The following is a 27,808-nucleotide window of genomic DNA, read 5'->3' on the forward strand; positions in this document are numbered from 1 at the left end:
AAGGGACAATAGGTAGGGGCAATAGGAAGGGACAATAGGAAGGGGGCAATAGGAAGGGGGCAATAGGAAGGGGCAGTAGGAAGGGACAATAGGTAGGGGCAATAGGTAGGGACAATAGGAAGGGGCAGTAGGAAGGGACAATAGGAAGGGACAATAGGTAGGGGGCAAGAGGAAAGGACAATAGGAAGGGACAATAGGAAGGGACAATAGGTAGGGGCAATAGGAAGGGACAATAGGAAGGGGGCAATAGGAAGGGGGCAATAGGAAGGGACAATAGGAAGGGGCAATAGGAAGGAACAATAGGAACGGGCAATAGGTAGGGACAATAGGAAGGGGGCAAGAGGAAGGGGCAATAGGAAGGGGGCAAGAGGAAAGGACAATAGGAAGGGACAATAGGAAGGGGCAATAGGTAGGGACAATAGGTAGGGACAATAGGAAGGGGCAATAGGAAGGGACAATAGGAAGGGGCAGTAGGAAGGGGGCAAGAGGAAAGGACAATAGGAAGGGGCAATAGGAAGGGGCAATAGGAAGGGACAATAGGAAGGGGGCAAGAGGAAGGGGCAATAGGTAGGGGGCAAGAGGAAGGGGGCAAGAGGAAGGGGGCAAGAGGAAGGGGCAATAGGAAGAGACAAAGGAAGGGGGCAATAGGAAGGGGCAATAGGTAGGGGGCAAGAGGAAGGGACAATAGGTAGGGGGCAAGAGGAAAGGACAATAGGAAGGGGCAATAGGAAGGGGCAATAGGAAGGGACAATAGGAAGGGGGCAAGAGGAAGGGGCAATAGGTAGGGGGCAAGAGGAAGGGGGCAAGAGGAAGGGGGCAAGAGGAAGGGGCAATAGGAAGAGACAATAGGAAGGGGGCAAGAGGAAGGGGCAATAGGTAGGGGGCAAGAGGAAGGGGGCAAGAGGAAGGCACAATAGGAAGGGGGCAAGAGGAAGGCACAATAGGAAGGGGGCAAGAGGAAGGGACAATAGGAAGGGGCAATAGGAAGGGGGCAATAGGAAGAGACAATAGGAAGGGGCAATAGGTAGGGGGCAAGAGGAAGGGACAATAGGTAGGGGGCAAGAGGAAGGGACAATAGGAAGGGGGCAATAGGAAGGGACAATAGGGAGGGGGCAAGAGGAAGGGGCAATAGGTAGGGGCAATAGGTAGGGGGCAAGAGGAAGGGACAATAGGAAGGGGCAATAGGAAGGGACAATAGGAAGGGGCAGTAGGAAAGGACAATAGGAAGGGACAATAGGAAGGGGCAATAGGTAGGGGGCAATAGGAAGGGGGCAAGAGGAAAGGACAATAGGAAGGGACAATAGGTAGGGACAATAGGTAGGGACAATAGGAAGGGGCAATAGGAAGGGTCAATAGGAAGGGGCAGTAGGAAGGGACAATAGGAAGGGGGCAATAGGTAGGGGGCAATAGGTAGGGGGCAAAAGGAAAGGACAATAGGTAGGGGGCAATAGGAAGGGGGCAAAAGGAAAGGACAATAGGAAGGGACAATAGGAAGGGACAATAGGAAGGGGCAATAGGAAGGAACAATAGGAACGGGCAATAGGTAGGGACAATAGGAAGGGGGCAAGAGGAAGGGGCAATAGGAAGGGGGCAAGAGGAAAGGACAATAGGAAGGGACAATAGGAAGGGGCAATAGGTAGGGACAATAGGTAGGGACAATAGGAAGGGGCAATAGGAAGGGACAATAGGAAGGGGCAGTAGGAAGGGACAATAGGTAGGGGCAATAGGTAGGGACAATAGGAAGGGGCAGTAGGAAGGGACAATAGGAAGGGACAATAGGTAGGGGGCAAGAGGAAAGGACAATAGGAAGGGACAATAGGAAGGGACAATAGGTAGGGGCAATAGGAAGGGACAATAGGAAGGGGGCAATAGGAAGGGGGCAATAGGAAGGGGCAGTAGGAAGGGACAATAGGTAGGGGCAATAGGTAGGGACAATAGGAAGGGGCAGTAGGAAGGGACAATAGGAAGGGACAATAGGTAGGGGGCAAGAGGAAAGGACAATAGGAAGGGACAATAGGAAGGGACAATAGGTAGGGGCAATAGGAAGGGACAATAGGAAGGGGGCAATAGGAAGGGGGCAATAGGAAGGGACAATAGGAAGGGGCAATAGGAAGGAACAATAGGAACGGGCAATAGGTAGGGACAATAGGAAGGGGGCAAGAGGAAGGGGCAATAGGAAGGGGGCAAGAGGAAAGGACAATAGGAAGGGACAATAGGAAGGGGCAATAGGTAGGGACAATAGGTAGGGACAATAGGAAGGGGCAATAGGAAGGGACAATAGGAAGGGGCAGTAGGAAGGGACAATAGGTAGGGGCAATAGGTAGGGACAATAGGAAGGGGCAGTAGGAAGGGACAATAGGAAGGGACAATAGGTAGGGGGCAAGAGGAAAGGACAATAGGAAGGGACAATAGGAAGGGACAATAGGTAGGGGCAATAGGAAGGGACAATAGGAAGGGGGCAATAGGAAGGGGGCAATAGGAAGGGGGCAATAGGAAGGGGGCAAGAGGAAAGGACAATAGGAAGGGACAATAGGTAGGGGCAATAGGTAGGGACAATAGGAAGGGGCAGTAGGAAGGGACAATAGGAAGGGACAATAGGTAGGGGGCAAGAGGAAAGGACAATAGGAAAGGACAATAGGAAGGGACAATAGGAAGGGACAATAGGTAGGGGCAATAGGAAGGGACAATAGGAAGGGGCAGTAGGAAGGGACAATAGGAAGGGGGCAATAGGAAGGGGGCAATAGGAAGGGGGCAATAGGAAGGGGGCAAGAGGAAAGGACAATAGGAAGGGACAATAGTAAGGAGGCAATAGGAAGGAGGCAAAAGGAAGGGACGCAGCTGACGCATGATGGGCACGTTCGGTCGGGACAGGATTAACTGGTAAATCGCCCGCTGAGTGTCAACAGCACGACCTGTGCCTGGAATAAATATCCTGTACTTTGTTTATGTTTATTCGACTTGAATAATGAAATTTCAAGCTGCCGAGGGGTTTGTTGATGTGTTTCTGCTGGAAACCATATGACAGCACTTTTCTCTTTCTCATTGTGCTTATCTGACCGAGCTAAGTGAATTTATACTCGATTTGTATATATTTTAGCATGAAATATGTTCTGAAATTTAAAATAACATGGAATTTGTTATCCTACGGCCCTTCATGGTCACATCTGATGACATGAGATGTATCGTACTCTTTGCAGAGCGCTGGTGCTGGTGAAGCAGTTTCTTCGCTTAGGTTGTGCTGAGTGGTTTGTCGTTACCTTTCAAGCAGTCAAGGCCGGAATTTGTAGTTTGTACAGGGTGCCGGTGATAGCTCGCCTACTCCTTGTTAACGAAACAGGTGGGATATTTAACATCCACCAACTAATGCTGACGGACAGGATGCCCGGTTTTTAACGTCCATCCGAGGGACGACGGTTTATCGATGGATTCAAACCCACCCAGCCAGCTTGGAAGAGAGTGCACGTACCTCTGGGATATCCTGTTAACCACTCATTATTGGGAGTAGTTCATTATCTCCACTCTCTGGTTTCTCTCCCATTACATTTGTTTGACATTGAGGTTCACAATGGTTTCTGATCAACACCTAAGATGCTGGGAACTAACTTTGATGACTTTATATTCCACTAGTACACCTGCTTACTCCGGGAGCGGCAAGAAGGGTCATTCCTCTTTGGGGTGTATACAGTCACGTGAAAAAGTAAGTACACCCCATGTAAAGTTTTGACTTTTTCAACATATTTCAACATACAGCTATTTGATCTTCATTTCGACAATATTGATAGATAAAGGTGATATAATATAACAAATATCATGAAACATTTACATTTTGTAGTCCATTGTATAATTTAAATAAACATAAATGCAAATTTCGCCTGTGGAAAAAGTAAGTACACCCTTGGCTCCAATAGGTGGTATTGCCCCCTTTGGCAGAAACAACCTCAAGTAGGCGTTTCTTATAACTGTCTACCAGTCTCTAACATCGACTGGGAGAAATTTTTGCCCACTCCTTCATGCAGAATACTTTCAGCTGTGCGATGTTTGAGGGGTTTCTTGCATGCACAGCTCGTTTCAAATCCCCCCACAACATCTCGATGGGATTTAGATCCGGGCTTTGACTTGGCCATTCCAGAACCCTCCATTTCTTTCTTTACAGCCATTCCTTGGTGGATTTACTGGTATGTTTAGGGTCATTGTCATGTTGCAAGGTCCACCTTCGGTTGAGCTTCAACTTTCCGACAGATGGCCTCACATTATCCTCAAGCACCCTCTGGTACAATGAAGAATTCATAGTGGATTCTATGATGGTGAGCTGCCCAGGCCCTGATGCAGCAAAGCTGCCCCAAACCATAATATTTCCACCACCATGCTTTACAGTTGGTATCAGGTTATTGTGGTCAAATGCTGTCTTTGGTTTTCGCCAAACATGTCTTCTGGTACTGCGGCCCAATAGCTCTAACTTTGACTCATCTGTCCAGAGCACATTGTTCCAGAAGTGCTGTTCTTTGCCTCGGTGTTCATTGGCAAACTTTAGTCTTGCCCTGATGTTCTTTCTGGACAGCAATGGTTTCCTCCTGGCATACCTCCCATGTAGATCAAATTTGTGCAGACTCTTTCTAATGGTAGCCTCGTGTACTTTGACATCAACAGTGGCAAGAGCTACCTGTAGGTCCCGTGATGACATTCTGGGGTTCTTAGAGACTTCTTTCAGCATCTTGCGGTCTGCTCTCGGGCTGAACTTCCTGGAGCGGCCTGGCCTGAACAAGTTGGCAGTTGTTTGGAATCTTCTCCACTTGTAGATGATCTTGCGGACAGTCGAATGATTGATTTCAAATTGTTTGGAGATCTTTTTAAATCCCTTCCCAGACTCGTAGGCATCTATAACCTTCTTTCTGAAGGCCTCAGAGAGCTCTTTTGATCTAGGCATGGTGACGCCACACACTTCAACAACAAAGAGCAAACCAAACTAAATGTCTGAGGTTTAAATAAGACAGGTTCCTCCAAGATCCTCTCTAACGATGTTCTAATCATTTGCACCTGAGCTGGTGCACCTGATTCTAATTTTAGGTATTTGAAGTTGTGATAAATGTAGGGGTGTACTTACTTTTTCCACATGGGAAATTTGCATTTATGTTTATTTAAATTATACAATGGACTACAAAGTGTAAATGTTTCATGATATTTGTTATATTATGTCACCTTTATCAATATTGTTGAAATGAAGATCAAATAGCTGTATGTTGAAATATGTTGAAAAACTCAAAACTTTACATGGGGTGTACTTACCTTTTCACGTGACTGTACAGTGCATTCAGAAAGTATTCAGACCCCTTCACTTTTTTCACATTTTGTTATGTTGCAGCCTTATGCCGAAATAGTTTAAATTCATTTTTTCCCTCGTCAATCTACACTCAATACCCCATAATGACAAAGAGAAAACAGGATTTTAGAAAGTTTTGCAAATTTATTAAAAAGAAAAAACTGAAATATCACAATGACATAAGTATTCATACCTTTTGCTATGACGCTTGAAATTTAGCTCAGGTGCCTCCCATTTCTCTTGATCATCTTTGAGATGTTTCTACACCTTGATTGGAGTCCACCTGTGGTAAATTCAATTGATTGGACATGATTTGGAAAGGCACACACCTGTCTATATAAGGTCTCACAGCTGACAATGCATATCAGAGCAAAAACCAAGCCATGAGGTCGAAGGAACTGCCTGCAGAGCTCAGAGACAGGATTGTGTCGAGGCACAGATCTGGGGAAGCCTACAAAAAATTTTCTGCTGCATTGAAAGTTCCCAAGAGCACAGTGGCCTCCATAATTCTTAAATGGAAGAAGTTTGGAACAACCAGGACTCTTCCTAGAGCTGGCCGCCTGGTCATACTGAGCAATCGGGGGAGAAGGGCCTTGGTAAGAGAGGTGACCAAGAACCCGATGGTCACTCTGGATGAGCTCCAGAGATCCTGTTTGGAGATGGGAGAAACTTCCAGAAGGACAACCATCACTGCAACACTCCACCGATCTGGGCTTTATGGCAGAGTGGCCAGATGGAAGCCTCTCCTCAGTGAAAGACACATGAAAGCCTGCTTGGAGTTTGCAAAAAAGCACCTAAAAGACTCTCAGACTGTGAGAAAAGAGATTCTGTGGTCGGATGAAACCAAGATTGAACTGTTTGGCCTCAATTCTCAGCGTCATGTCTGGAGGATACCAGGCCCTGCTCATCACCTGCCCAATACCATCCCAACGGTGAAGCATGGTGGTGGCTTCATGCTGTGGGGGTGTTTTTCAGCAATGAACAATGAACGGAGCAAAGTACAGAGATATCCATAATGAAAACCTGAAACAGAGCGCTCAGGACCTCAGACTGGGCGGAAGGTTCACCTTCCAACAGGACAATGACCCTAAGCACACAGCCAAGACAATGCAGGAGTGTCTTCGGGACAACTCTGTGAAGGTCCTTGAGTGGCCCAGCCCGAGCCCTGACTTTAACCCAATCGAACATCTCTGGAGAGACCTGAAAATGGCCGTCCACCGATGGTCTCCATCCAACCTGACAGAGCTTGAGAGGATCTGTAGAGAAGAATGACAGAAAATCCCCAAATCCAGGTGTGCCAAGCTTGTCGCATCATACCCAAGAAGACTCGATGCTGTCATCGCTGCCAAAGGTGCTTCAACTAAGTACTGAGTTAAGGGTCTGAATACTTATGTCAATGTGATATTTCAGTTTTTTTCTTTTTAAAAAATTTGCAAAACTTTCTTAAATCCTGTTTTCTGTTTGTCATTATGGGGTATTGACTATTGAGTGTAGATTGATGAGGGAAAAAATGAATTTAAACGATTTCAGCATAAGGCTGCAACATAACAAAATGTGAAAAAAGTGAAGGTCTGAATACTTTCTGAATGCACTGTGTATTACAGTCGATATATGGTCGGCTCTCAAGAACATTGGGTGTGTGTTCATTTACCAAGTTTCTTGTGGATAGATCACCAAGTGGTTTAACCATTCGAGCAACCATTGCATTCAAAACCGTTAAGGAACGGCTGGCTTGGCAAGCGCAAGCTAGCTGCTTGGTAAATGAGCACACCCCGGTCTTCCTCCCTTTCAGTTTCGTATCAAACAGCAGGAGCGAGTTTCAAAAGTTCCCTTCGAAAAACCCCACGCTAGCGGCAGAGGGACATGTTATTAACCCAACTTTTGTGGGTTATATAGAGTACAGTAGATCTTTGCTCATTTCTGTAAGTAAACCTTACTTCACGAATTTTCAGGATTCCTCCAAATTTCTTCATTTAGTGTTATAAAGAGCATTAGCAACTGTTTAAAAAGGGATACGTGTTTGTGATTTATAATATTTTTTCTTTCCTGGAGAAGCTGTTGCTCCCACCACAGAAAGGCCATTATAACTGTAAGCTATTTATACACATTATCACTGCAGGAAAAACGCCTTGGGGAAGTGGGACATTGTTAGTATTGATATTGGTTTGTAATAACATTAACAATATGCGATTATCATCAATTTTGTTATTAAAAGCGTCTTTGGAAAAACGCCACGATAAAGCTGTAAAGTATCTCGACAAACTGCGATCAATTGTCGTACGCGTTTATTCACTCTGCCGATCAAGGCCCGATTCACAGCAGCGCCATCCGAGCTCTGGCGTAGGGATACAACCCGGTCCCGGTGTAGGGATACAACGGTGAACATTTGCACTGCATACATGACATCCTCCCCTTTAAGTCCAAAATTACCAAGAGCAATACGTGCTAGATTTCCAGAATTGACATTTCAAAAGCAACATTTCCAAAACATGTGAAAATATGTGTGCAAACGGTTATGAGAATAATGAAAATACGTGAAAATAGAACATGTGTCAACGTGAAAAAAAACATCTTCAAAGATTCAACCGGTCGGGTGCTTTTCTCTCACGCATTGAGCGTCGCGGTGTACCAGTGGATACAGAGTCCGAGGTGATTCCTTTGGGTCGCGGTGTACCAGTGGATACAGAGTCCGAGGTGATTCCTTTGGTCTCCACGAAGGGTGTAGCGTTTGCAGAGGTTTTCGGGGCATCCGAGCCGGCTGGAGCGGCCACGACGATCTCCGGCAGTGGCGGGTCGAACTGTTGTCCTGACTGTGACGATGCTACAGGCTCCATCGACTCACAGTGACGGTAGGTTATGTGGTCCTGATGTCGACGAATTTCGCGGCCGTCCTGCAGGCGAATCACACTGGACAGTGGACCTGGCTTCTCGATGATGTCTCCCGGTAGCCACGTCGCACCTGCACCAAAATTTCGGGCAAACACTGGATCTCCAATGTTGATACATCGACTGTTGGACGTCTTATCGTGCACCAACTTTTGATTAAGCTGGCTTTGATAAACATTTGATGATATGTCTGGTTTGAGATTGTCAAGTGTCGATCTCAAGTGTCGTTTCATCAATAACTCAGACGGAGCTGCACCGGTTGTTGATTGTGGCGTGATGCGGTATTTGAACAGGAGACGAGACAGCTTTGTTTCCAGGGTTCCCTCCTGAAGTTTCTGCAATCCGGATTTGATGATTCCCACGGATCGTTCGGCCAAGCCATTTGAAGCCTGGTGATGTGGGCTGACAAACTTATGTTTGATGCCGTTCCGACGTGTGAACTTGGCAAACTCGGTACTGGAAAAACACGAACCGTTATCACTCACGATCATCCTGGGCAGACCATGAGTGGCGAAACAGCGTCTGAGTCTTTCGATGACAATGGCTGACGTAGTACCACGCGTCACATAGGCATCAATCCATTTTGTGTGCGCGTCCGTAATTATTAGAATCATGCTGCCGTTAATAGGCCCGGCATAATCGAGATGTAGGCGATGCCACGGTTCGCTGGGCCATTCCCAGGGATGCAGTGGCGCTTTCGCAGGTGTATTCCGGGTGCTCTGGCAGGGGTAACAATGTCGAACATGATGTTCGATATCAGCATCAAGATTCGGCCACCACACATAGTTTCTGGCGAGTGACTTCATCTTCACAATCCCGGGGTGACAGTCATGGATTTCATCCATGACCCTGGAACGCAGATTTTTCGGGATCACGACACGACATCCCCAGAGTAGGCAACCATTTTCCACGCTGAGTTCGTTTTTACGTGCTTTAAAAGCCGCAAAATCTGGGTCACCCTCAGGTAGCAAATGCCATCCAAGCTGTACAGCCTGGACAGTTCTGGACAGAACGGGGTCTCGTCGAGTATGAGTGCGGATCTGGCCAGAATCGACAGCACAATCTTCCAGATGATCCATCAGTGCGATAATGGATCCTGGTGTAGGCGAATCATCAACGGATTCTGGAAGGGGTAACCGACTCATGGCATCTGCATTTGTGATAGACGAACCGGGCTTATAACATATGGTGTAGTCATAAGCAGCGAGAAACAGGGACCAGCGGATGATCCTGGGCGGTAGTGTGTCAGATGTCGCCTTAGTTGGACCAAACAGACTGATCAGCGGCTTGTGATCAGTGCGAATCGTGAAATGATGTCCAAGAAGGTACTGGCGAAATTTGCCAACGCCGAAAACGATTCCCAATCCTTCCTTGTCAAGTTGGGAATAGTTTTTCTCTGCCGGGGTCAACGTTCTGGATGCAAATGCAACCGGTCTTTCTGTACCATCAGGCATCACGTGCGATAATACACTCCCCACTCCATACCGACAGGCATCGCATGTCAGCACAAGATCCTTCTCTGGATCAAAATGAACGAGAACATTGGACGATTTGAGCAGATCCTTAGAGGTCTGGAATGCTGATTGTTCACGAGACCCCCAGCTCCAGGAGACTCCTTTCCTCAAAAGCCGATAAAGGGGGCCCAAAACGTCGGTCACATTCGGGATGTAACGACCATAGAACTGAAGCAAACTGAGGTATGACTTCAATTCGGTCACATCTCGTGGAGAAGGAGCATCCTTGATAGCTCGGACTTTCTCATCTGTCGGGTGTAGACCCTCGGCATCAATCGTATGACCCAGGTACGTGACTGATGGCACCATAAACTTGCACTTGTCTCGACGCAAACGTAGGCCGGAGTCCGAAATCTTCTTCAGAACTCTCTCCAGGTTCTGTAGATGTTCCGCGTCCGTACGACCAGTAACCAGAATATCATCCTGGTAACAAACGACGTTGCGTTCGGCGGCAAACAAACTGTCCATGACACGCTGATAAATTCCAGGTGCAGATTTCACTCCAAAACTAAGTCGGTGGTACCTATACAACCCACGATGCGTGTTGATGGTAAGATACTGTTTCGAATTCTCGTCCAAGCAGAGCTGTAGATAGGCGGATTTGAGATCGAGTTTCGTAAAAGTCTTGCCTCCCGTGAGACGAGCATAGAGGTCTTCGATCCTCGGGATTGGATATTTATCCAATGAAGAACACCTGTTCACGGTCATTTTATAATCTCCACATATGCGGATGGACTGGTCCGATTTTATGACTGGAACGATGGGCGCCGCCCATTCGGCATACTGGATTTGCTCGATGATCCCCAGATTTTCAAGATGATCCAGTTCCTTGTCAATCCGCTCACGCAGGGCGAAAGGGACTGGGCGAGCCCTGCAAAATATAGGATTGGCATCCCGGTCAACCCTGAGTTTAGCCGTATGTCCTTTCAAGGTTCCAAGCTCATCCTTGAAGACATCCGGGTACGTATCCAGCACATTTTTGAGTGTGTATGCTGCGGTAGGAGAAACATTGGCTGCCCGGAGTTGATGAATGCTTTCCCACTTCAGTCGAATTATGCTCAACCAGTTCCTGCCGAGTAAGGAAGGGCCCTTTCCAGGAATGACGATCAGGGGTAGGTGAAACTCACGGTTATCGTAGCCCACCGTGACATCACATGTACCGCAGGGAACAATCTTCTCACCTGTATAGGTGGAGAGTCCATAGGTAGTAGGTTTCAGATGGGGTCGGTCAGCATCACTCCACAGGTTTGTGAAAACAGCATGGCTGATGAGCGAGACGGCCGCACCAGTGTCGACCTCCATTTGCAATGGTCGATTGTTGACGACAACATTGGCAAGAAGAGGGTCCCGCCTATGGTGAGAATCAATATGAAGCAGGTCATACGATTCTGAGTTGTCGGAAACAGAGCTCACCTGGTCAAGCTCGGGTTCCTCCGAACCGATAAACTGATGAATCTTGTCAGCAGCTTTTCCTTTTCCCGATTTGCGAGTGATGCAAGCTGGAGCAATATGGCCAGTTTTCGAACAGAAATGGCAGGTGGCATCTTTGAACCGACACGTCTCCGGAGGGTGCTTTCCGTTGCACCGAAAACAGTTGTTGTGGGTTTGAGACTGCACTGGCTTCTGACGAGGAGCCTTGTTCCAACGTTGTGGCTGAACATGATCCAACCGATTCACAGCAGGGCTGGTACCAGATGAGCGAGTGGCACCGATGCTTGTAGCGTTGCGTTCAGCACTTTCCATGGAAATTGCGGTGTCTCTGGCATTTTGGAACGTCAGTCTTCTCTCAGCAAGCAGGCGTCTACGAGTGCGGTCATCGGACATGCCAACCACCAGCAAATCACGAAGCATGTCATCAATCGTGTCCCCAAACTCACACAGATGTGACAGTTTTTTGAGGTGTGCAATGAAGTCTGCGATCGACTGACCTTGCTGCTGTCTGCACATGTAAAAATTAAACCGACACAGGATGACTGAAGGAGATGGGTTGCAATGTTCCTTCAAAGCGGCCTTGAGCTCTGCATACGTGAGCTCCTGGATTGTCCGAGGCCGAATCAGGTTTTTAACGAGTGTGAACGTCTCACCTCCGCAAACGGACAGGAAGACGGCCTTCATCAGGCCTTCGGTCGCAATGCCGTTCGCCTCGAAGTAGAAAGACAAACGCTCAGAATACGTGTCAAAATCCCCCTCATGAGGGTCGAATTCATCGATATGGCCGAAAGATGTCATGGTCTAGATGTTTACCTTCGTCGCCATGTAAGGTATCTCGACAAACTGCGATCAATTGTCGTACGCGTTTATTCACTCTGCCGATCAAGGCCCGATTCACAGCAGCGCCATCCGAGCTCTGGCGTAGGGATACAACCCGGTCCCGGTGTAGGGATACAACGGTGAACATTTGCACTGCATACATGACAAAAGCTAATTTAACATTGATATGCACCTCAACACGCAACTCCATTGACGGCAACGGTGGGGAAAACCCATTTGGGGGAGAAAACCCCCTTGGGGAGGGGGGCAAATGAATGCGCTACAACCTTCATTATGTAACCCTTCGTCGTCCTGTCAAGTTTGGTTGAGATTGGATAAGTAACGACGGAATGTATTGGGGTCAAAAATTAATCAGACAAACACGAAATGGCGTATTTTAGTATGATGAACCTCATTATTAACCTGCGCTTGTGAAGCGAAAAGCGGGGTTAAGCATTCAGTTACGTACGTGTCTGCATTTCAGTAAAGTAAAGTGTGTGCCGTGTCTGCATTTAAAAAATTCATTTTCCCGGCAACTGTTGGTCCGATTGACATGAAATTTTCACCATAGGAGGGCCTCCTCCTTTAGAATATTTTAATGAATATTATGACGTCATAGGTCACGTGGTACAGGCGCCATCTTGGAAAAACGTTACACCTCTATCCCAAACCACTCAATGGAAAAAATGGAAACGTGGCTCATTGTCAAGTACTCACCATGGGGAATAAGATATGTTGATGATGTCATCGGTGCCTTAATTATGATGTCATAATTCGACAAGTACAACACTTGATCTGATCAGTATGAAAAAAAAATATTCCTCTGCAACTGTTAGTCCGATTGGCACAAATTTTTCAGAATATGAGCGGCTCCTCCTGTGTAATTTTAAAAATGATAATTATGGCGTCATATGTCACGTGGTACAGGCGCCATCTTGGAAAAATAGAAAAAAGGTTGCACCTCTATCTCCAAAGCCGTTCCATGGAAAAAAAACTGAAACGTGGCTCATTGTCAATACTCGGCTTGGGGGATAAGATATGTTAATGATGATGTCATTGGTACTTTAATTATGACGTCATAATTCGACAAGTACAATGCTTGATTTGATCAGCATGAATTTTTCTCTCTACAATTCTTGGTGTGATTGACACGAAATTTTCACCATAGGAGGGCCTCCTCCTGTACAATATTTAAATGATTATTATGACGTCATAGGTCACGTGGTACAGGCGCCATCTTGGAAAAACTTCGCACTTCGATATCTCAAACTACTCCATGGAAAAAATTGAGACCTGGCTCATTGTCACTGACTCCCCATGTGGGAAAAGATATGTTAATGATGATGTCATTGGTGCCTTCGTTATGATGTCATAATTCCACAAATTACAACACTTAAGTTATCCATCCGATCATTATTTTAAAAAATTCAGCAACTGTTGGTCTGATGGACACGAAATTTTCACCATCGGAGCGCCTACTCCTTTAGAATATTTTAATGATAATCATGACGTCATAGGTCATGTGTTACAGGAAAACCGAAAACCGCCATCTTGGAAAAACCAAAAAACGTTGCACCTCTATATCTCCAAAACCGCTCTATGGAAAAAAATTTGAAACGTGGCTCATTGTAAATAACTCCATATGGGGAATAGATGTTGTTAACGATGACATCATTAGTGCCATAATTATGGCGTCATAATTCGACAGGGACAACGTTTTGTCTGATCAGTTTGAAATTTATTGAGAATGATCTATGCAACAATTATTTAGAGAATATAAATTGATGATGTCATCGCTCACGTGGTTTGGCAGCCATATTGGATCAAAAAAAAAGAAACGTTCATAAACAGAAGAGTTGGCTCACACAAAGTTGACTGTGCAGGATAAGTATTCTATGAATACCATCTAGTTTATCATCTTTATTTGTTTGTTTTTTTCACACTAATTCCTGTTTTCTTTGCTTTCTGATAATTGGAAGCTCAATCATCTTGTAATTCACTTACTTGGTCCCTCTTGTAGATCTTGTAGATGTTTAGGTATTTTCGGGCACATGCTAGCTATTTGCGGCACATATCGAATTGTGATTTTTTTCATCATATCACATTTTAGGTCACTTGTTTCTAACGCACTATTTATGCACATTTTTTGTACCGCCCAATCCCATCTTCTTAGCCGCGAGGGGTGGCAGGCCGACCTTCAGGTCCCCCAACCAGAATTCCAAGGCTCATCTCTGGGAAGAACTCCCAGAGAGATGGCACCACATTGCCAAAGGCACAGAAAGCTCTTATTTCTGTCACTTCTTTGCCAGCTTCCTCTCATGCTCTTAGCTCCTCTTCACTTCTTCAAGTTGGGGAGGAGAAGAGTTGTGACAGCCCTTCATCATTATCAGGTGTGAGATGTCAGGAGAAGATATGAGATTGTAGTTTATCTAAAGCAAGTTGGAGTGGTAGCTTTTGATACACAGTTTGTTGTGGAGTTGGAGTAGATTTTCCTGGGTCTTGGATGTTTCCTTATTATTACTTGTGAAAATCGAAGATTTTCCAAGTATATTGGTTGGTGTTGTGCGTTATTCTGTCTGTCTGTCGCCTCCAGGTCACAATTTTCAACTGATCGTCACGAAACTTCACCAAATAGTTTGTCATAAGCAAACCCCCTTGGTTGAATTCTATTGTTTTTGGGGTCAAAAGCTCAATAGGTCAACATAGGATGAAGGTCACCAACTATGTCAAATTTCTAATATCCTTAATTTTCATCCGATTGACTTGTAATTTGAAGAGTATTTGCATATCTGATCACTGAATTCAACCCCAAACTATTTTTGAGGTCAACATAGGCCAGATTTCTAAAATCCTAAATTTTCATCCGATTGACTAGAAAAATTAAGAGGATTTGCATACCAGGTCACTAAATTCAACCACTAAGTATTTTTGAGGTTGGCATAGGCCAAAAGGTCAACAAAGGCCATATTTCCTAATTCCTCTATTTTCATCAGATTAACTTGAAATGTTAAGAGGATTTGCATACCAGGTCACTGAATTCAACCATAAATTATTTTTAAGGTCATCATAGGCAAACAATTTATTTTAGGGATTTTGCAAGTATTGTGCTATACAACACACAACAACAACATGCATCTTAAGGCCATTTTCCCTGCGAGAGCGGGGGTTAGTCTTGCGGTCCCCATGACAATCTTCTTCTATTTGCCCTATTTTCTGCATCTCTCCTTGTTAACCCCCTTGCCCGCATTTCTTCTTCCACCATCTTTAGCCAAGTCTTTCTCGGTCTTCCCCGTCCTCTACTTCCTTCTACATTCATTTCCATCACTCTTCTCAACCAGTCACTTTCATCCTTCCTCAACACATGACCAAACCATCTCAACCTGTCCTCTTCACAGCATCAATCACAGGCTCGATTCCCATCATCTTTCGCAATTCATCATTTGTCTTCCTCTCTCAATGATACTCCACACATCCACCGAACCATTCGCATTTCCACCCTTTCCAGCCTTGGTTGCTGCTTTACGTTCATTACCCATGTCTCGCTCCCATAAATCATAACACTTCTCACACATGCAGCATACACCTTTCCCTTCAGCTTCAACGACACTCCCCTCCTCATCAGCCCGCCACTCAGTTCCCGAAACTTCTTCCATGCACATCTCACTCCAGCAACCGTTGCCGAGTCTGATCCACCTTCTCCATTCAGCATGTCTCCGAGGTAGCAAAATGTTTTCACACCTTCCAGCTTCACGCCGTCTCCAAGATCCAAGTCAACATTTCCTCCATCTGCATCTGCATTGTGCTATGCACAACATATTTCTTGTTTTTTATTTATTTATTACTTGCAAAATCGAAGATTTTTCAAGTATATTGGTCGGTTGCATTTGTTATTCTGTCTGTTTGTCACTGGCCTACAGGTCACCATTCCAAACTGATCATCATGAAACCCCACCAAGGTGTAAAGGTCGTCACAATTGAGAAGCCTACTGATTTTGAGGTCAAAGGTCAAAGGTCATCTGGAGGTCAAATTTCTAAAATCTCCATTTCAAATCCGATTGACTTGAAAATTGAACAGCATTTGCATAGCGAGTCATTAAATTGGGAAACCAACTATTTTTTGAAGTCAAAAGGTCAACTCGAGGTCAAACTTCCAATATGATCAATTTTCATCTGAAAACCTGTCAATTTTCATCCGATTGACTTAAACATTTAACAGCATTTGCATCGTGCCTCACTGAATTGGGAATCCAACTATTTTAAGGTCAAAAGGTCAACTCGAGGTCAAACTTCTAAAATCATCAATTTTCATCCGAAATAGCGCGCCGGCCCGGCAACAACAGGCGCGTGCTGTTGTAGGTACCGTTGTAAATTAAAAAAAAAACAAAAAAACATTGTTGACGCACAGGGTCAAAATCGATGCGCCCTCTGACCAGAGACCGGAAATATATTTTCCTCGGCCTAGCCTCGGTTTTTAAAAATTTTTATTATTGTTATTTTTTATAAACAGCCTCCCCTGTGATCTTGCTCCACCTGCTCTCTCATCCCTCTGATCCTCCTAGGTCCTTCAGGCTATACGCATTCTTCCAGTATTCCCTTCTTGGTTAAAATTTTGTTTTTTTTGTGATTGATGTTAGCTCTTACACGAGCCTCGATCTTGTATACAAAAAAAGAAAAAATGCCAAAATACAGGCGTTGTGTACACATAAACCCATTTTCTCCCGTGTGTGTTCCTTTCTTTTATTGGCGCTGAGGAAGCGCCTTTAGCGATTGACTTCCAGCCAGTGTAACGCTAATTCCTGTCACAGGAATTCGGAGATCATATAAGTGGGCGTGGCAGTTCCTGATTGGTTCGTGTTGGGGAACGCCTTCTCGCTGCCGACGTGACGTAAATTCGCGCACGCGCACTGGTGATTGGCGCTGAGGAAGCGCCTTTAGCGATTGACTTCCAGCCAGTGTAACGCTAATTCCTGTCACAGGAATTCGGAGATCATATAAGTGGGCGTGGCAGTTCCTGATTGGTTCGTGTTGGGGAACGCCTTCTCGCTGCTGACGTGACGTAAATTCGCGCACGCGCACTGGTGAAGCTTACTCGATCTTACTCGATCCCATATTACATGTACTTTCATTGCATACAAATTATACTTCCTCCTAGAAATTCCAAGCCCGAACCTCAGCGCAATCCAAGAGGATTCACTTGTTTTCTTATAATATGGTGACATATCTACTTTTTTGTGTCCAGAGATAGCTAAATGACATAGTGGTGACATTTCCACAGTGGTGGAGCAAAGAGTACCTATGATATAGCAAGGAGCGATCTGACAGCACCAATCCACAGAGGGCATCCATTCTCCATGACACTGCCGATGAAGACTTTTTACAATGTTAGAAGCTGAGAGTGGGCGAGGAATGTCTTGGCCACCTGGAGGATTCCAAGGTGCCTCCCTAGATGTCAAAGGGCTTGTGTTGAATGTGGCCTGGTCAGCATGGCATGCCTCAAGCCTCTGCTTGCGGCAGGGCCTGGCAAGCATGTACCCACAGAGTCCTTTATCTTCGGACGCTATATCATGCAAAACTGGCACATTACCAATCATGACAGGAGGCCATGACTGATTATTAAAGGTGTTGATAGCTACAAAAGCATGCTCTCCTGCACAAATACTGACCTTTGCATCCTTCCAATTTGGTCCGAGTTATCTAATGAACCAACATGCGGTTCCAATGAGCACCAGAGCCATGGGCATTCCAGAAAGTTCCATTTGCATGTTCCTTGGACTCCTCCCTACAAGAATGTCCCAGCCCAATGCTTGTATTTGCTCCTTTACTGAAATACTAACCTTTCCATACCAGTTTTTATTTGACTTTCTTTCAAAGGTAACACTTAAAATTTCGTTCATGAACACTTGAAATTGAATAAAATTCCTCCTTGACCCTCTTAGGATACTTGTCATTAACATTCCATAAAGTATGTCATTCATTTCAATGTAATTATGAGCAAGTCCCCTCTTTTCTTTTATTCCCAAGTGGCTTTTCCTCTTTCATGCAGGCACACGCTGTTCATCTATTTATCAACTGGTACTTTATGAGCATAATGGATATGCGATGTCTCGTTTTAATCTTTTTTTAAATGTCTCTTTGGCCACGTGCTTCCAAATAAATCATGATGTACGACTCTTGGGTCGGCGTTTGTTTTTTGAGCAGATGCGACGGACTGTAGCAGTACAGTCTCGTGCCCACCTGCTGAAAAGCCCCCTGCTCCTGCGCGGGAAATTGCCCAGGTACTCCTCCGTCGGCCCCGGGATCTCGCTTTTCCAGGAGGCAAGAAGCCTGCACCTCACAGCGTGAGTTCTCGACCACCACCCACAGGTGAGGTCATAGCTTGTTTGATCATTGCGTGCACGTTTGTGCTTGTGGATTAGTTGGCAGATTCCCCGAATGCAATGGACGAGGTTTTCCATTTCTTTTATATCGCTAATGAAAATGGCCAAAGATTTCGGGCCGAGCGTGGTGTGTGAATTTTTTTTTACAAATGCCGTGCGACCTGCCCTTGGCAAAGGCTCACTTTTCATATGTCCAATTAAAGTTGAAAGTGTTGAAGTTTAGTTTCAAGTGTCAAAAATATGAAAAAGATGTCCAAAGCACATAACAATAACCTCAGCCAACTTGATTTTGTAGTGTAATGGCACCTTTTGAGAATAGGTGAGGCTTTACATGTGTAAATTGCATGGGGCCACCTGGGACCATCAGGCCACAAATTGGTCAGCTTTTGGCATAGGTGAGGCTTTACATGTGTAAATTGCATGGGGCCACCTGGGACCATCAGGCCACAAATTGGTCAGCTTTTGGCATAACGTTTGCCGCAAAGGCCTGAGCCACTTTGAATGTGGGAGGCTTGCTATCGAGAGACGGCAGAAGCAAGAAAGGAAAACCTGCCAATGTTTATCTCCGCAAAGACTAGTCTATACCTGTGACGTTTGCAGTATATGCTGTGCGTCCTGCATTGGACTACATTGGGTTTGCAGCCATCGCACAACGCACAATGCTTAGTGAACATGCGCCAATGAAGTGAAGAGATTCATCAAAAGTGAAGACCATCATCTTCATCATGATCATAATCATCATGGTCATCATCATCATGATCATCATCATGATCATCCATTTTAAATTGGATCATTTTTTCCGGTTTCACCATTATGTAGGGGTAGTCTAGTGTGGTGTCTCAAATGCAAGTGTGGTGACTAGGTCTTGAATGCAAAATTGTGTTAATATGTGAGGTTTGTGCTATTGCTCATTGCCCCCTCAATGACACTTCAGGGTGTGAGGCAGATATCAGTTCTTCTGGAAGCACCAACAGTATCTCTACATCGGAACAGGATACTGGTCGAGGTGCCAGGACCAAAGCTGACCCCACCCCTACATATGTGCCTGTACATGTCTCAATGCCGCCTTCATCCAGCCAACACCAGGTCACTTGCAAGTACGTAACGGAGAACTTTTTACTTGCAAAATCGAAGATTTTTTCAAGTATATTGGTTGGTCTTGTGCACTAAATTGGGAAACCAGCTATTTTTAAGGTCAAAATGTCATAGGTCAACTCGAGGTCAAACTTCTAAAAACATACATTTTCGTCACTCGTCACTGAAAAAATCGTCACTTTTTATCCGATTGACTTGAAATTTAAACAGCAATTACACAGTGCATCTCTGAATTGGGAATGAAACTATTTTGAGGTCAAAAGGTCAAAGGTAAACTAAAGATGAAACGTCTAAGGTCATCAAATTTCATCTGAAAAATTATCAATTTTTATCCGATTGACCCGAGCTTTGATTAAGATCGTCAATTTTAATCTTGATGAAATGGACAATTTGATCAATGCATGGCAACCTATTTGGGGGGAGAGGTGGAGTGGTGTATTTTGCAAGTATGCTCTGCATGGTTTTTCTTGGTTTTTTTTTTTTTCATTGTCACGTGTCAATTGTTGTACTCAAATGTATGATTAACCATCCAATGCAGAAGTCGAAGCAGTCCAACTGAATCCAGTCTGGAAGGCAAAGGGTTCATATTGAATGTGACACGATCAACACGGCATTCCTCAAGCCCGTGCTTGCGGCAGGGCCCGGCGGGCGTGCTCACCGAGTCCTCACGTGCAGCTTCTCCACAGAGCAGCAGCAGTGCGTGCAGTTTACCACCAGTGAAAATACACAGCACACCTACCAGACAGTAAGGACCCTTGGATGCAAACGTGCATGCGCTCCCTCCTTTGTCCTTCCATCCTTGTTTCCTTACACACAGCCTTTGCCTCAGTGGAGGTTTATTTTAGCTATAAAGCACAGGTTGAGGTCCATAAAGGCTTTAATGGCATCTTATTAAGAGTACACTTGCAACAGAATTGCCTAATTTCTGTTCAAGTTGTGATGCAGCCTGATTTTTACCTGCAACCTGCAAAATATGGTGCATCATTTATACCACGACTGGGCACTCTCACCCAAAGAGTGGGAGAACCCTTCTCGGTCTATTTTTGGTGCTGTGGCATGCTGTTGGAAATACACTTTATAATTTCTGACATTTTTGAAAGAAATTTTATTAGCACAACATATATCATACTCCATATCATAAGATTAAGGAATATGATTTGTAATACTGGCTACCACCAAAGGTGGCGATATTTAAACTGTGTGGCAATTGTGGAGTTTCGGTGATATCCACATTTCTCTCCATTAAGGTAAAGATGAAGATTGTCATTCAGTGAAAAGAAATAGTTATCATTCCACATCAGCCATTGTTGTTGTTTTTATTCTCATGCTCGGTTACCACAATGCCCTTTATAGGAAGTATTTTACCATTCGCCATATATTGAGCAATATTTGATGGAAGCCTCTGATTTTATTTCCAATTCTTTACTTCTCTCCATGCATTAATTAACATGAAATGAGAAATGAAATGAAAATTCTTATTGTGATGTAAATGGTAAAATTGAGCAGAACTTGCATTGTTTTCAAAAGTTTGTCATATTTACCAGCATCACTTTGAGTTGTGTTGGGAATTTTGTGCAGAAACACACCATATAACAGGGCGTTCCAGCTGAAATACCATAATAATACACATTTGCTGTGGATAAACTCTTGAACTAAACATAAACAGGGACCATTATGCAGAGGGAAGTCTTCGGTTTTGTTTGATGCTTCATTCCATGCGCCGCCTCGAAGAAGGGAGAGAGACTGCCATTCTTGTGTTCTTTTTCCTCTTGAAGAGCGAAACTCGTGGAAAAGTAACGTTAACTAGATGGTAGGGGAGTTGCGGGGCACCAATTGGGCACAATCAGAAAGGTAAATGAATGAACATGAAAGGTATAGAGATAGAGATAGAGATAGAGATGGAGATGGGAGGAAGAAGTAGAAAATACTGAAACCAGCAAGTAAGAGGGTTAGGTTAGGAGGGGTTAAAGGTCAATAAAGAACATGGGTCTTAATGGGGGGGAGGGTGGGTGACATGAGACGGCAGTGCACTGCCTTCTTGAAGCACTGGGCGGAAGTATGGCCTTTGGAAGGCAGTTTTATCGAAGTGGGAAGCGAGGAACAAAGGAGTTGGTGTGCAGTCAGCCTGGATTTTAGAATTCTAACCAGGAGAGGGTTACTGCAAGAATGCATGCATCCCAGAGTTGCTGGGGAGAGTCTTGAGGCAGAGAGTAATATCAGAGAAGAGGCAGTAAAAAACAGAAACCACTGACCAGCCTGTGATGTGAAAGCAACAGAAATTGTTCTATCGCCTTGTAATGGGGGATTCCAATAATGTTGAGAACTTTAGATTCCACAGAAACCAGGAGAAATAGAAGTGATGCTGGAGCACCAACCCATGGGCGAGAGCAGTTCTTCATTGAGCCCTGGACAAAGGTCTGGTAGACTGTGAGTAGCTCTGATTTCCAAGGAAGGACATGGATCGTCGAAGGATGCCCAGCCTGGGGCTGGCTTTGTGGGCCCACATTGTGATGTGATTGGTCCATGAGAGCTCAGGGCTGAGTGTGAGGCCGAGAAGTTCAAGAGACTTAAACCCTTTCAATGGCTGACCATGGAAATATAAATTTGGGTTCATTTGACGATCCTTCTGGAGCGACAGAGTGTGACATTGAGATTTTCAAGTGTTGAGGGACATGTTCAATTTATTGGATCAGGTTATGATGGTTATGTCAATGTGGCTCTTGGAAATGCTACAGATCGTCCTTGTGGTGCTATGACCCTCCCGTGTAATGTTACAGTAGATAGTGAGGATGAGAATTTCCAGGTACTGCACCTCTTCCAGTGGATCTCCAGAGAATTGGATTGGACAGTTAGATTGCCAATACTTGTGGAGAGACAGTGTGACAGCATATGAAATGTCATATTCTAAGTAGCTGACCAGCGGATTGTCTTGTCCAGCTGTGTCGAAAGGGGTTCAATTGTGGCCGGTCTATCACGAGAGTGGAGTCATCACAAAACGGTAAAGTTTGTGTTCAAGCAAATCGCATTGATCTTTGATAGTTCAAAAATACATTGGTTGGTCTGGAGACTTTGCTTTGTGGAACCCTAGCCTGAAGGGAAAGAGATTGGGAAGTGGCACCCTTAATTACCACATGCTGTTTCCTCTTGCCACAAACCCTGAAGGGTACCTACTTGATCGATCCAAGATCAGCAGAGGATGAACTCCAAAGTTGAGTTTATTACAAAGTCAAAGCCAAAAGCTGTAACTCAAAACACCAATGCAACACAAAACAAAGCAAACTTCTACTGCCTGGCTGTTCTCCTCCCCTTTCTACTCCCATTGATATATCCTCAGAGATGGAACATTCACGAAAGTCTCACCCTCTACAAACAAACTGCTCGTACTTGCTCAAACACTCTATCCGGAAGTAACCGGAAACCCCTCAAACCCCACCGGAGATCTTTCTGCATGGGTTAATGTCTGACTACAACATTATAACTTGTTGACTTTGTACTTTATTACACTTTTCACATAAAAGTGCACCTCGGCAAACAGTAGTCATATATAAATAAAAAATATTTTTCCATATTGAATCATAGATGTGCAGAGTATGACCTTTGCACTACCAATACACCACGTAACAGACATGAGTAAAGCATATGTGACACTGCACATACAGGAAATTGGACAACTGCTTGAACAAGGGAATCTAAACACCAAAGGAAGACCAATTTAAAATCGAGGCTGGTTGTCAGATGGTGTCAATGGCTCGAGAATACATCCAAAGGGATGGCCTGAATGTTGCAATTGTGATTAGGAGCATCCATCCACTGCTGTGTCAGAAGTAGTAATATATCCAAGGTGGAATGGCCAGGTTAAAGCCAAAGTGGTTGTCAGAGATTTGTGAGTTAAAGAGATAGTGCTATAGGTCGGCTGCAGTGATGGACTCCATTACTTTGCTTTTGATGGAGAGAAACCTGATCGGTCTGGTCTGTACTTGGAGAAATTGGTTTTGGAACGTTTCTTTATGGATAGGAGAGATGTTGGCAAAATTTTCGGAAATGGAGAACTCTGTCTATCCAATAAGGAAGTGAAAGGAAGAGGAGAGAGAGTATAATAGGAATGAAGCACAGTTCCTGAGGATTGGAGCACTTGTGCCAACATAAACTTTTATAAAGGCCTCCCCGGTCCACTGATGAGCCCATACCTTAAACTGTGTCCCTTCTAATGGGGGTTCCTTTAGGAGAAAGTCCACAAGATGCATATGCCCTGTACCGTTGACGACTTGAAAAACAGATTCGGAATTGCACACCTTATGAGCCGCCACACTTTGGGGGAAAAGTTCTTCATGGTGATGTGCATTCAGATACATTCGATGTTTAATCCGAAAGGTGGTCATAATGAACCTGTCCTTAAATCCAAACAAATCCTTACATTTGGAATGTTATTCTGCACAGTATTACCGGTTTTCTTACCTGTGTCATTAATGGTTTGTTATGTGTTTAACACCCGTCATTACCACCCACTGAAGGTGGACGGACGTTATGTTTTCACCCGTTTGTCTGTCTCTCTCTGTCTCTCTGTGAGCACAATATCTCAAAAAGTTGTGAACGGATTTGGATGAAACTTGGTGGAAAGGCTGGGTGTGTGACGAGGAAGAATTGATTCGATTTTGGGGAAGATCTGGATACAATCATTTTATAAGTGATTCTTCACCATTGAGAGATGGGGGCAAAAACAATATATGGCATGATATCTCAAAACGTTGTAGATGGATTATGACAACTTGGTGGATGAGTTTGTTAGGTGACAAGAACAATCCAATTAGATTTTGGTTCACCTCCAGATCCAGATTTGGCCTATCGGTGGGAGACAAAATGTAAACTGATCAGTCTGGTGGTGCACTCTCTTACGAGTGCCATTCTAGTTTAATCTGGGACACCCTCTGCATTGAATTACCTTCAACATTACTCGATTATTTTTTACGGCGTAGCCCATAGGGCAAAGCGGTCTAGAACAGTGTTTGTCTGTCTGTCTGTGTATGTATGTCCCCTCAAACGTACACCAATCAGAGCTGAGGATCTGGTCACATGACAGGGGTGATGTGATGTCATTACGGCGGAACGACGAGGCTGACTCCACACACCGTCATTTTGATTCCTATGCCGTTCAGGCCTCAGGCCGGACATATCGTTGAACCTGTCATGTATCACAATCTGCATGCTCTACCTTTACTTTTTTCATTCAGTGTGAAACACAAACACGTGAAACATGAAGTAAAACACGTGAAAATAAGGATCTTTTATGGCACTCGATTGTGATTGTGGCTCTGCTTGTTGTTGTTTGTGGGTCATTCTGTGTAGTTTTATATATTTTTTCTATTGCTTCGCAAAATATCACGACTGTATATATAATTTTGTATGCTGTTCCGTGTCCTTCTAAAGGGTTTCTACTGTCGTAGAATAATAAATGTTTCCGTTCAAACTTCTGTGTGAATAAACCGTACATTAGCACTTCTTCCTCTTCTTCAAACTCGCAAAGAGTCTTTCAGAACTGGCAAATTCGTGATTAAACAAATTATTTTTTATGGCGTAGATGTTTGCTTCCTGTGTTTACAGCGTTTGTCTCTTCGTATGTATGTATGTATGTCCCTCATGCATTTATCCTACATATTGGGTGAGTTTTATAGCCAACAATTACGCATCTGAAAGGTAGAATGTAATGCCATTTGGCTTTGCCTGTTGTATTTCTTTCAACACCCTTTAGGGAACGTTCATATACCTGGTTGGGGCAAATTACCACACTTGCCACCCAGATGCCCCCCAGATCATATATACAGTCACGTGAAAAAGTAAGTACACCCCATGTAAAGTTTTGACTTTTTCAACATATTTCAACATACAGCTATTTGATCTTCATTTCAACAATATTGACAGATAAAGGTGATATAATACAACAAATATCATGAAACATTTACATTTTGTAGTCCATTGTATAATTTAAATAAACATAAATGCAAATTTTACATGTGGAAAAAGTAAGTACACCCTTGGCTCTAATAGGTGGTATTGCCCCCTTTGGCAGAAACAACCTCAAGTAGGGGTTTCTTATAACTGTCTACCAGTCTATGACATCAACTGGGAGAAATTTTTGCTCACTCCTCCATTCAGAATTCTTTCAGCTGTGCGATGTTTGAGGGGTTTCTTGCATGCACAGCTCGTTTCAAATCCCCCCACAGCATCTCGATGGGATTTAGATCCGGGCTTTGACTTGGCCATTCCAGAACCCTCCATTTCTTTCTTTTCAGCCATTCCTTGGTGGATTTACTGGTATGTTTAGGGTCATTGTCATGTTGCAAGGTCCACCTCCGGTTGAGCTTCAACACTCTGAGAGATGGCCTCACATTATCCTCAAGCACCCTCTGGTACAATGAAGAATTCATAGTGGATTCTATGATGGTGAGCTGTCCAGGCCCTGATGCAGCAAAGCTGCCCCAAACCATAATATTTCCACCACCATGCTTTACAGTTGGTATCAGGTTCTTGTGGTCAAATGCTGTCTTTGGTTTTCGCCAAACATGTCTTCTGGTACTATGGCCAAATAGCTCTACCTTTGACTCATCTGTCCAGAGCACATTGTTCCAGAAGTGCTGGTCTTTGCCTAGGTGTTCATTGGCAAACTTTCGTCTTGCCCTGATGTTCTTTCTGGACAGCAAAGGTTTCCTCCTGGCACACCTCACATGTAGATCAAAATTTGTGCAGCCTCTTTCGAATGGTAGACTCGTGCACTTTGACATCAACAGTGGCAAGAGCTACCTGTGGTTCGCGTGATGACATTCTTCTTCTTCTTTCGTGTATCATCAGATGGCCAGCTCAGTGTCGTGCAGCCATGCCCTTGTCTCTGGTCCTACGTCGAAGAGGCCGGCTTCTGAAGGTGGTCTGTATAGGGGGCAGGTGGTAATTATGTGTTCGGCAGTCTGCTCAGGCTCGCCGCACTCGCACGCGGCGCTGTCTGCCAGGCCCCACATCTTCAGCGATGATTTGAAGCGGCCGACCCCCGTACGTAGACGGTTCAGCAAGGTCCATTGCAGGCGTGGTAGGTCTTCTCCTACGACACCACCTCCTGGGTTCCAGATGTAGCAGTGGATGCAGGTGGGCCCGGCCGTTTCCCACACCTGCTTCCAAGATGCCACCAGCCATGCGCTTCTGGACAGGACCTCAGGGATAGAACTGAGCATCTCTTGTGCTGCCTTGTTGTCGGGATGGCGGGACTTGAGTCTGCTTGGAGGCGCCACTATCGTTGTGGTGTTGTGCAGGATGTGCCAATCGTGTTTCTGGGCATTTCTTGCCAGGGCGAGGATAGCAGCCTCCCGTCGGAGGCCGGCCGGGGCGATTCCCGCTAGGACTGGCAGATGACATTCTGGGGTTCTTCGAGACTTCTTTCAGCATCTTGCGGTCTGCTCTTGGGCTGAACTTGCTGGGGCGGCCTGGCCTGAGCAAGTTGGCAGTTGTTTGGAATCTTCTCCACTTGTAGATGATCTTGCGGACAGTCGAATGATTGATTTCAAATTGTTTGGAGATCTTTTTAAATCCCTTCCCAGACTCATAGGCATCTATAACCTTCTTTCTGAAGGCCTCAGAGAGCTCTTTTGATCTAGGCATGGTGATGCCGCACACTTCAACAACAAAGAGCAAACCAAACTAAATGTCTGAGGTTTAACTTAGACAGGTTCCTCCAAGATCCTCTCTAACGATGTTCTAATCATTTGCACCTGAGCTGGTGCACCTGATTCTAATTTTAGGTATTTAAAGTAGTGATAAATTTAAGGTTGTACTTACTTTTTCCACATGCAAAATTTGCATTTATGTTTATTTAAATTATACAATGGACTACAAAATGTAAATGTTTCATGATATTTGTTATATTATATCACCTTTATCTATCAATATTGTTGAAATTAAGATCAAATAGCTGTATGTTGAAATATGTTGAAAAATTCAAAACTTTACATGGGGTGTACTTACTTTTTCACGTTACTGAAATTAAAACTTTGATTAAGGGCTCTTCAAACATTGAAGCATTTCTTATTGAATTGCAGCTTATTATTGAATTATTGAATTGAATTTCTTATTGAATTGAATGAAGCATTGAAGCATTTCTTAGGCCTCCAACCACCCTAAGCCTGGCGTTGGCTTAACGGTAAGGGTGAAGGGCTTGGGATCCTAGGATCCTGAGTTTGAATCCCGGTCGATCATTGAATTAACGCCAGGGGGATTGACTCAGCCTTTCAACCTTCTGAGGTCGGCAAATTGAGTACCAGCTCACTGGTAATTGGGGCACTGCATCAGCGGCACAAACATGCTTCCACAGAAATGATGCAACCAGCAAT

General features: G+C 44.6%; 1 protein-coding gene across 1 annotated transcript in view; it reads left to right on the plus strand.

Annotated features, from left to right (window-relative positions):
* The window catches only part of LOC137432911 (syntaphilin-like), a 41,226-nt gene that overhangs the window by 2,149 nt on the left and 11,269 nt on the right, over nucleotides 1-27,808 (plus strand). The window contains exons 2-5 of the mRNA XM_068125224.2: nucleotides 14,141-14,357; nucleotides 18,166-18,330; nucleotides 19,279-19,441; nucleotides 19,978-20,184. Of these exons, the coding sequence (XP_067981325.2) occupies nucleotides 14,141-14,357; nucleotides 18,166-18,330; nucleotides 19,279-19,441; nucleotides 19,978-20,184 (752 nt within the window). The remainder of the gene's footprint in view (nucleotides 1-14,140; nucleotides 14,358-18,165; nucleotides 18,331-19,278; nucleotides 19,442-19,977; nucleotides 20,185-27,808) is intronic.

This window comes from Myxine glutinosa, chromosome 8 (genome assembly GCF_964187855.1).
Source record: "Myxine glutinosa chromosome 8, kmMyxGlut1.1, whole genome shotgun sequence".
Lineage (NCBI taxonomy): Eukaryota > Metazoa > Chordata > Myxini > Myxiniformes > Myxinidae > Myxine > Myxine glutinosa.